The sequence below is a fragment of the Rattus norvegicus genome, chromosome 6 (genome assembly GCF_021556685.1).
Source record: "Rattus norvegicus strain SHRSP/BbbUtx chromosome 6, alternate assembly SHRSP_T2T, whole genome shotgun sequence".
Taxonomy (NCBI): domain Eukaryota; kingdom Metazoa; phylum Chordata; class Mammalia; order Rodentia; family Muridae; genus Rattus; species Rattus norvegicus.
The window spans coordinates 22,378,238-22,389,516 of NC_141539.1; the positions used below are offsets into that span (position 1 = coordinate 22,378,238).

General features: G+C 42.6%; 1 protein-coding gene across 4 annotated transcripts; it reads right to left on the minus strand.

The window, feature by feature from the left end:
• Positions 1-56: 56 nt before the first annotated feature.
• Positions 57-11,196, minus strand: Ndufaf7 (NADH:ubiquinone oxidoreductase complex assembly factor 7). Of its 4 annotated transcripts, none has more exon segments than NM_001008318.1 (10): positions 57-1,316; positions 1,715-1,888; positions 2,905-3,048; positions 4,684-4,794; positions 5,259-5,317; positions 6,216-6,429; positions 8,417-8,527; positions 9,492-9,572; positions 10,692-10,855; positions 11,135-11,189. In NM_001008318.1, coding segments are annotated over 10 exon segments (1,311 nt in total). In that variant the 5' UTR covers positions 11,172-11,189; the 3' UTR covers positions 57-1,100.
• Between the last annotated feature and the right edge of the window lie 83 nt (positions 11,197-11,279).

Sequence of the window (11,279 nt, forward strand, 5' to 3'; positions counted from 1 at the left end):
TGAATATGCTTACATATCACCCACCCTCTAAAAAGCCATTTCAGTTGTACACCACATTTGACATAATTATCTAGAGGGTTCGTTTATTGGGATGCCAGCACAAAGAATAATATAAGTAATTATTTACTTCTTTCAAGTGTTCTAGCCTGGTCCCTCTCACAGACGAAGACACAGAAGGTTAAGGCCACGCTCGGCTAAGCGGAAACGGGAATAAATGAGTCAGTGGCATACCACTCTATCAGTGACTTTCACTGGAGTTACCACAGGCTGAGGCATGGCTAATACCATTCCCACCTAAGCTCCTCAGGACTGCTGCTGATAAGGAATGCCCATTTACAGGATAAATAGAATGGTTCTACAGATCAATTTAATACAGAACTAAAATTGTGTATTGACCTGAAAATACAACAGAATGAGCTCAGCCTAGGAAATTGTTCCTCCTGGATAGTTAACATTGCTCTTAATTCTTACTTCAGTAAAAGTCAGATTTGCTGCAGTCTTTTTAACTATGACTTATGACTTCTTTAAAATTGTAGTTATCAGTCTTTACTTTCATCCACAGAAGCATGTGTATTCTGAATCCTGCTTCCAGAATGGAGAACTGCTGACTCCTTACCAGTCACTCTGCCTTCATCTGTGCACTCCACAGACCAGAGAACCAAGTGTATACTGGCATATTCAGTTAATTATCTCCTCAGCAAAAACAGGATCTTAACTCTAGAAACTCACATCTGACTTCTTTCAAATACTAAACCTTAGAGAGCCTTCTATCAGAATACACTGCCTTTTGCCCTTTAAAAATATCCAGATCTGTTGACTCGGATCCCTGAAAATAGCAAACCAATCAGTGCTCATATGTTTTTAAAAAATAAGTAGAAATACAGTAATTTGATAAAGGAAACAATTTCACAATAAACTGCTTCACTGGGTTGAAAACAATTATACCAGGAGTTGGTTATAACCTTTAACATTTTACCGGTTTGATTGTGTTCATATAAAACAGGCCATCGACTGAAAAGAGTTGACAGTGTGAGTACTTAAGTCAACTTCAGTATGCAAAGTGAATTTCTTTTATTCTGATAATCAAGGCAGCTGAAATATCAGTGCCAAACCAGTTCATCAAACCCAGGTACAGAGGTCGAGGGGGCTTCTGACTGGCAGGCCTTCCCTCCTTGACTTCCCACATGAAGTCTCTGATGAGGCAGCAAGGCAAAGAAGTGAAATCTCTCTCCCATCTTCTGAGGATTCATTAGCATATCGTATCCCCGAAGTAGCTGCTGCTGCAGGGATGGGTCACCCGCTTTATCCAAAAGAACCTGAGGGGGGAAAGTCTTTAATGAACACCACCGGAAGAAGGACTCCCCCAGCGTAGCACTAATGATGTAATGATCCAGTACAGCAACTCCCCAGATGTGATCACAGTGTCTTATAACGGTAGAGTGCTGTGATCCAGTGTCTACATCTGCATCTTTATCCTGGGTGATCTGCTCTGTAACAGCTCCACGTCCTCAGAAGAGGAGGTATCAATTCATACCCATGAACATGGTTTTCTTGGGAGTCTCAGTCTCATACAGAAAGTTGGCCAGCTATGCTACACCCCAGCTCTTGCCTGTGCACACAGGCCTGCTTGCTACGGCAGCATTAAAGCCAGCAGAGCTCAATTCAAATAGTTTTTGGAATTAGGATATTCAGTGTTAGTGAGATAAACCGTTACCTTCAGCCGCACATCAATGCCCATGTTTTTTAGAAATGTTCTTTGTTCCACGGGACCCAGAGAAGCTACTCGTCCTTGTGCCATTCTGCGCAGGTAACTGAAGTCTACGTCAGCTGTCAGGTCTGCTGTTCCAGGAGCTGTCAGGACATCGTGCAGCTGGTGTTCATAAAACCCCTTGAGGATAGGAACAGTGTTTACTCTGTTTTAGTTAATATTATTGAGAATAAAGAAAGGACATCCTACTAATCCATCTTTTACATTGTCAGTGTTAAGAAGAAAAGTATGTCCTGAGTCTGGTTTAAACTGTACACAGTAACATCCTTTCTTCAAACAAAGTAAGCCATGGAAAGGGCAGTAGGATTTGTGAAGTTGGCGTGAGTGCCTAACCTTGTCACCTTTAACGCTCCCATTAACGCTGTGGGCAAGTCCTGTTATCAGAACCTAGGTAGTTCAGTTCACAGAGTCTGATGATATGGTGTGTACGCCATCCAGACTTGCTCTACCTAATCCCAGAGGGAAGGCTAGAGAACACTCCCAGGTAAGAACCCTTTTTGTTTGATTGGTTTTGATTTTCTAAGACAGTTTCTCTGTGTAGCCCTGGCTGTCTCAGAACTCACTCTGTAGACCAGGATGACCTCAAACTCAGAGATCTGCCTGCCTCTGCCTCCCAAGGGCTGGGGCTGAAGGCACGTGCCACCGCCACCCAGCAAGACTTCCTAACAGTAATAAAGTTAGAAAGAACCAATGATCTAGAAAATAAGTAATAGCCTCTGGCTAAATATATTCCAGTTATGGACTATTCAACGTAGTTAGTTTCATTTAAAGAACATTTCAAAAGAATGTTTAGGAAGGGTGAAAGGAAGTATCTAAAAAGAAAAATATGTTAAAACAGTTTGCAGTTGCTAAGTTAAACATGCAAAGTAGCTCTTTTTTTTTTTTTAATGAACGCAGGGTTGAATATTAATGTGAGAGAATGTTCCCTAAAATTAAATTATTCCAGTACTTACTAGGCTCAGTGCATATCCAGTGCATATCCGGTGCTACGAACGACGTAAGATCCGAAATTATGGGTAGTTATAACAGCATAATTAACATTAATGCAACAAAGACACCATAAAAGCTAAGAACTATTTAGTGAACGTCAGACTAACAGGGAGATGCTGATAAGGCATGCCCTGCGTGACACATACTCTCAAGGTGTCAGTCTTTGTTCCATCGTGACCGTAATCCGCAATCAGGGCAGCACCTCCAGTTGATGCAATGCGCTGGGACAGTTCCTGGATGACAACCCCAGCATCAGGACAAACCTCCACATGCTCCCTTCTTTCATCGCGCTGGTGAGGGAAGAGTTAGACTCGTTACACCACGCAGAAGAGCTGCTTCCTCAGGATCTTTCACATTTCTACAGTGAACGTTTCTTAGTTATAATGAATTCAACTAGAATATGGTCTGGCCAGAGTTTCACACGGCAACCTTTTCGGTATACAGAACTTGTTTCTTTCGTGGTGAACATTAGGTGTGAAGACATTTCAATACTCTGAACCTACCACATGGTCAATACCATTACACAAGCACTTTCCGCACTAATAATGAGAACATAGTCCATTGGACTGAATGCATGAAGAACAAGACCTGACGTTAACAGGGACTCCAGAGTCCTGTCAAAAGTACCACTTATTTGCATCTGATGAAGTCAGATCCTGTGGAGTCAACTGTGCTGCCTTCCATGAAGACAGAAAGCCCTCCAGTGGTGTCCAGTATTTCCAAGCAGCAGATGAACTAGAGACAATTCTTGTAAAATTTGCTATTTTCATGTTCACTATGAAAACCCACTGTCACACTGCCTCCTGAGCCCTTGAAAACAGCATAATAACCTACAGTGTAGCTATAAAAGTCAGAGCCAGCCAGCTGCCAACATGCCTCAGGTTGCCCTGCTAATTCCCCATACTACCACAGACTAAGCCTCACAATGACAGGTGGCACCCATGGCCCCATGCAAATGACAGGAGATACTTAAGTGAGTCCTAGTTAGGTTAAGAACTAAAAGAGACTACTTCTAGGAAAAGTTTGTCATTCAGGTAGAATGACATAGAATATGAAAGAAACTTCACAAGTATCTAGTCTAATATATTAACATACTTTGTAAAGAAAACAGGTTGGTGGGCATGTTTTCAAAACCCTGTTTTTAAAACTGAAAACTTTGGGAAATTCTTAATTAAGATCTAGAACATAGATGTTTCTCCAGGGTAGGGAAGAGGAAATAAATGGGAAGCTCAGATATTCCTGAGAAGCAAGTGCTATTTGGGGACCTTTTTACACAGCCCTGGAGCTAAAGGGGTGACTCAGCAATCAAGAGCACTGGACTCTTCCAGAGAACTCCGGTCCCATTCCCAGCAGCCATGTGGCAGTTCACAACCATCTATAACTCCAGTTCCAAGGGAACCATCACCCTCACACAAACATGTAAGTGAAACACCAGTGTATTAAGTAAAATATTTTTTTTAAGTTCAGTCCCAAGATAGAAAGCTCTGGAGACCATTCCTTAAAGGCAAGAGAAGGCAGCAGGTATCTGTTCATGGTGTGGGGTCAAAGGTAGGTCTGGGTTCGAGTACAACCCAACAGCTGTCAGTGATGAAAGCGGTGAAAACAGAGCACCGCATGCCGCTCAGGTACCTCAGCAGTTCCCACAGCTCACTGCCTTCCCACAGGGAATGTTCCCTGCTAAGCAGATCACATGGCATCATTCGTCATCAGGGAACAGAGGCGGACACTTGGCTGAGTAAATGCTTATGAGTCCCATCTTCCTACATAGCAAGATGACACACGAGAGACAACGTAGCCCACAGGGCTTCTGGACTGCGACTGTGACTGCCACCACCAAGCGCCTCATGGGCTGCGCTCCAGCTTCCCACTGGAAGAAGCGAAAGTGGCAACTAGGAAGACAGACGAAGGAAAACTCAAATTCATACTTGTATGAAGGCTTCTGCTGGAGTCGCACAAGGCGCCAAGACGAACCTCAGTTTATCAGGAGATTGTGGGTCGATATCAACAAACACTTCTCTCCATCCATGTGGTGTTTTCTAAACAAAACACATCAAAGTAAGCGTTTGCAAGCACTTAAAGCACGATGTTCTAAGGAAGGGATAACAAATCCTTCACGAGAAGCAAGCAGCACAGGGTTGGAAGATGGGGCATGAGCAAGCAGGCGCTTCTGGGACAAACGACTACACTATGTGACAAGCTGCCATGATGCAGCCCATCACTAAACCCAAAGTCTCACAGATGGATATAGGGAAATTCTAGTCTTGTCAGTAAATCCTCAAGACAGTCATTCCCACTGTAGGTTCTCTCGCCCAAGACTAAGAATTCATAGCAACATTCCCAGGAGAATAAAGATTCTGATTGATATTTCTGCTTGCTTCTCAATCATAGTCAAGAAAATCCCACCTAATACTAACTTGGGCAAGCAGTGGATACACACTGTGTTCACTAGCACAGCTTTAAGGCCCTTGGTTAATCATAAACACGACTTTCCCATCAATACCTGAAATTTATGCACAGGAAGAACATCAAAAAACTCATGTGCGAGATAAAAGCTGTATCCTGTTTAAAAATACAAGAAAAAGAAATAGTGGCATTTCAAAGCAATTAACTCTACCGAACATTAACCATAAAAAAAAGTGCCTGATTCTTCAGCACTGAAACCTGGATGCTTCCATACCACCATCCAGGCCAATGGTTCTCAACCTGCCTAACGCTGAGACCCTTTAATACAGTTCCTCATGTTGTGACCCGCAGCCATAAAATTGCTACTTCATAACTTTAATTTTGCTACTGTTATGAACTGTAAATATCAGGTGTACAGAATATCAGAGATGCAACCGCTATAAAAGGGTTGTTCAACCCCCAAAGAGGTCTCAACCCACAGGTTAAGAACCACAACTCTATGGGAAGCTCACTGTGAACAGCATACAAAGAAAAAATACTCAATGATCAGCTGAGTCTTCTACTCATCACTGAATCCAAGAACAATGAGAATCAAATCTGTCATCTGAGGAGGAATGTGAACTTAATGCCAGACATGCTTTTGGTGTCTTGCTGAGGATCTTGTCTCCACACTGTCAAAGACTCCTAGACTGGTAAACCACCACACCTTGCTTGCCTTTGGGCAAGTATAGATTTTTCGAGAGATTAGTGACTAAACCCATCTCCAGTCACTTTCTTCAGCTGCTTCAGGCCATTGTCGGTGCATCCTAGCTAACGGGAAATACTACAAAGGACAGAGAGATTTACAGTTTGGGTTTCTATAAAATGAACACCACTCTGTAATGTTAAGCAATCTTCTATTATCATGTTTTTTGCTAGACAAAGAAGAGTCAGCTATTCTATGCAGCTAAGGGCCTTGGCAGTGGTAACTGAGGCTGTGGTAAAAAGCTGGTCATCTGTCAGAGCTGTGGAGAGTTCTGACCAGTGCTCTGCCTTTAGTCAGTGTTAAGTGTACCTGTAGGAACATCCTTCAGGTCTCGATACCAGGAGATTGGAATCCCAGACTTCGTGACACCTTTCATGTACACTAGGGATTCAGCATCTCTCTCCAAAGGGACCGTCTCCTCGGTCAGTGTCAGTGCTTGGATCTCACTTAACTTTTGGCTCACCTCTACAAGGTGTATTGAAATGTCACAGGTTTTTAGCACAGACCCAAGCTGACTGAACACCTAAAACAAAAAAGAAAAGACTGTGACTTAGTTACTGTTCTGTTGCTGTGGAGACACAGTGGCAAGACAACTTAGAAAAGAAAGCGTTTCACTGGAGCTTCATTTGTTTCAGAAGGTGAGGCCATGGTCATTACAGTGGGAAATAGGCAGCAGCCAGGCAGACATGGCCCTGGCGCAGTGACTGAGAGCTTACATGTTAGCCACAAGCTAGCTGGAGGCAGAGAGTGGGAAGGAACGGGCCTGGTGTAGGCTTTGTAAGCCCATCCCCAGAGATATCTCTCCTCTAAGAAGGCCACTTCCCAATCTTTTCCTGAACAGTTCTACCAACGAGGGACCGAGCCATTCCCATGTATGAGCCTATGGAGGCCAAACCACCACACACTGGCAAACACAATGTGTCAAGTAGAAGGGGTTTCTGACTGCTCACCACAACCATTAGTTGATTCACAACAAAGATTTACCCCTGACCCAGGTCATTCTCCAGTAACATGTGGGAACCACACCTATTAGAGTTAATAAGCACCATTTATATAAGAAATAAACTGCAATGTGGCTTCCGAGTAACAATTTACTAATAAAAATAAAAAGATTTACCATCCACACAATGTTTCAGATCGAGTACTCTTAAAAAGTCCAAGAAAATAAAATGTATACAGGGCTGATTGAATAAAGCCTGGGTGTCTATTAAAGAAACCTCTCTGGGGACATGATGAAACTATATCCTCAGAAGCATATTAAATGGCACTGGGGAAAATATGGGGGGGGGGGGGCTGTACACATCTTAACAACCTTTAGCACTCAGTGGCCCATTGACCACTTCTGGCTTCCTCTACTTTTGGAAGTGTACAGATACAGACTAATCGTCTGACCCAGGCAGTTTTTTTTCTTTTTTTTTTTTTTTTTGGGGGGGGTCGGGGGGCAGTGATTGAAATAAAAGAATATATAAAAAAAAAAACTTTGCAACAACAACTCCTTTCAAAAGATCAAATTTAAAATAGCTGTTATAGGGAGAGATGGCTCAGAGGTTAAGAGCACCGACTGCTCTTCCAGAGGTCCTGAGTTCAATTCCTAGCAAACACATGGTGGCTCACAACCCTCTGTAATGGGAGTCTGGTGCCCTCTTCTGGTGTGTCTGAAGACAGCTACACTGTACTTATATATAATGAATAAATCTTTGAAATAAAAGTAAAATAAAGTAGTTATGCTCTGCCACACCTACCTAAAAAAATACTACTTAAAAACCTCATTAAAATGTTTCATATTCAAATGGCTGTCAATTTTAAAAATATATATAGACTCGGAAGTTTCATGAGTGGGCTTTTTTCTCCTTAAAATATAATCAGTATTTTTATTTGTCATTTTAAAAACTCTTCAATTCCTAATTTTAAGCAAAAAAAAAAATCAAAAAATTAAATCTGTAATGATTTTTTTTTACATTAGATTGCCAAAAAACATACAGGTTACCTTCAAAAATATTGATGAGTTTCAAAACAGAAAAAGTTAAAGTTTAATAAATATTACTATATATCCCTTTAAAATATTTTTACAAAGTCCTAGGGGAAAAGTACAGGAGAGAACAGTGAAAGAAAATGCCCCACTAGGGCTAAGAGAGGCTTGGTTGGTGAGGCATCTGCTTTGCAGGTCTGAGGACCTGAGCTCATCCCTGGCCCCATCAAAATGCAGACGGTCCTGGTGCTGCGCACCTTTAATCCCAATCCTGGAAAGGCAGAGGCAGGAGAATGACTGGGGCTTCCTAGCAAGTCAGCAAACTTCCAGCTCAGTTAGAGATCCCATCTCAAAGATAAGGTAAAAGTAATGGCAGTCACCCAATGTCAACATCTGGACACCACATTACTCTGACATTGGATTTTAGTTGACAAATACAGGAATTAGAAAGTAGGACTGAAAACCCAGAAGATTAATAAGATTTGAAAACTAGCTCAAAAATAGAAAGATGTGACTTAAGAGACGTCTTTTTATTGCTTACCCTCAAAATATCTGCTGTGAGGGTACCCCGACCTGGACCAAGTTCCACCAGCTGGAAGGCTGTACTCTTTCCGGAGGCCATCCATTCACTAATGAACCACACCCCGAGTAGCTATGACAAGAAAAAACATTGAAGCGTTATACCATGAAACTCTCCATACACACATACTTCATACTAAAAAGCAAAACATTTACAAATAATTCAATATAGATTGTTGGACATGCACAGATATATACAGATGCAAACACGCATGCACATGCGCGCGCGCGCACACACACGCACACACACGCACACACACACACACAAATCACTGGACCTCCACTGGGGTTGGCAGGACATACGCTGCATAGGAAGCTTACTATCATGGCGAAGGGTGTTAAGCCCCACGGTGCAAATGAGCAATCACTTACAGAAAGGTACTGGAGTTGGGAACAAAAGGACACACGACAATTATGCCATCTCTTCTTGTGATTTCCACAATTACACAACCCTTAAATATAATTTACTTCCTCAAGCCTAGATTCTACTTCTGTTTATGTACTATTTCCTATTTTTAAGTCTTCAAAGGCACTTTTAGGGAACTAAATGAACCGCAACTCTGTTTCTTACAGGGAGGCTCCACTGTAACATGGTTAAGTCATAGCTGGCATTTCTCTCTCTCTCTCTCTCTCTCTCTCTCTCTCTCTCTCTCTCTCTCTCCCTTTTCAATCACATTGTTCACGGTTTTCCTCTTCTCAGACCTTCTCTATCTTCCCTTGTCCTTCACATGTCTCCACTTCTTTTTCTATAGTGAAATCTGAGTTTTTCAAATGCTCTCTCGGGGTTGGGGATTTAGCTCAGCGGTAGAGCCCTTGCCTAGGAAGCGCAAGGCCCTGGGTTCGGTCCCCAGCTCCGGAAAAAAAAAAAAAAAGAATCAAATGCTCTCTCACCATTCCCTCTAAAATTTTAAATAGTTGATAAATCACACACACACGCACACACACACCCCAAACCCTGTTACAGATGAGCATAGCTTGTTCTGTTCTCAAGCATCTATAACGTTCACTTCTTTTACGGTCCACACGCTGAGTATTACCTCCCCGAAGATTTGACTTATTTCAGGTGAAGTAATAAAGTCTCCCTTTTCTCCTAGCATATCATGGTGCACGTAATATCCCTGAGTAAAAGAGAAGAAATGGAAAAGATTCATTTCTCAGATAAGGTTTTCAAAGGTACTCCCCCACAGCGTTATGTAATTCATACAGTGAAGTCACTATTTACCAAGAAGTTCTCTCTCCTAAAATAATCAAGATAAGGACAGAGTCTTTACCTAAATTTTACATGGTAGTAGTCATTTTGCAAAACTCACAGAACAGCAATTACTCAAGTAGAAGGGCTGCAGACATACAATGTTCACGTCTCCCAGTCAGCACAGTAAGATTCTCCCCATCCTTGCAGCCCTCTCTCCCCAGTTAGCCCTGCCTGTTGCTGATACTCTGTTCCTCAATTTTTCTTGACCATTGTGCAACCTAAATAAATGTGATTTGTGTGAAAAATCCATTAGTGTGTGCATGAGAGACACAGGGAGAGAGAGCCATCCAACTATATACCAGTGACTTACACAACGTTCATATGACTGATGAATCTCAATAAAAGGGTAGGTTTAAAACAAAGGCCCTGCTTGTCTAAAGTTCATGCCAATGCAAAGTCTCACTTTCTTCCCATTTTAGTTCTCCTCAACATCCTTACCTCTTCAGTCTACTCAAACAGCATCTTCACTGACTTCTCTCTCCAAAGACTTCCAACCCAAAACTAAATCCAGTGATATATATATATATATATATACATATATATATATATATTTCTTACAAGGTCTGGAGAGAAGGCCTTGTCTTATCTTCATACCCCAAGTTTTATCATAATGCTTAACCTTCAGGAAACATTCAAAGCTTTCTTAGAGTCAGGAAAGTGGAGATCACCTATAATCCCAACACTCAGGAGGGTAAACAAGAAGATGCTACAAGTTCAAGGTCAACCTTATATAGTGTTTCCCTTATGGCAAGGAAATGCAACCCAGTTAGAAAATCATTCCTTTAATTCAAACTACATTCTGTCACCTAAATTCTGCAGAAATTTGTAGTGACTTCTTTTGGCACTGCCCTTAAACACAACCCGATCAAATGACAGATTAGACTACATTCCAAGGACTTCGGAGGTGGCTCATCCCCTGACCTCTGGAGACATTCAGGTCCCTCTCTGTACACACACTTCGTGCTTCACGCTCCCCTATGTTTACCTTGGCTGGATTGGTCAAAACCTCCTTCATGTACTCGGCCACAGTGATGGGACCTGTAGACTTTATTTTATACATAAGATGCCGCAGCATCGGTGTCACGTGGTTGCTTTCTGCCGGCTCATTCCCGGAGCTGAAGCACTTCCCTCTCCAAATACTGGGAATGCCTGAAAAACACGATTAAGACCCCCGCATTAGAAATCTCCATTTCACTTACACGCGCCGAAAGCTTGCAAGGCAGGCGAGCTCACATCACTAACTTCGCCCCAACGTCAGAACCCGATGGAGGTGTGCATTGAACTCATGACTACAAGCTCCTCCACACAGCCAAGCCTCTGTGCGAACCGGCTTCCAACTCCAGCTCCAGCCCCAAGAAGCTACAGAGGAACTAAGGACTCGCGCCATGCGGTTTCCATGGAAACGGGGTTCTGCAAGGAGACTCTTACCCGTGCGGGCCACACAGCGTCTCACCAAAGCATTCATTCCAACCACCTCGGGGCCTGGCTCCGCCCCGGAGGCGGAGTTGAAGGGTATTTCCTACTGTGCTCACTAAATAGGAAGTGCGTCACCGGAAAGCGGAAGTGAGCTAAG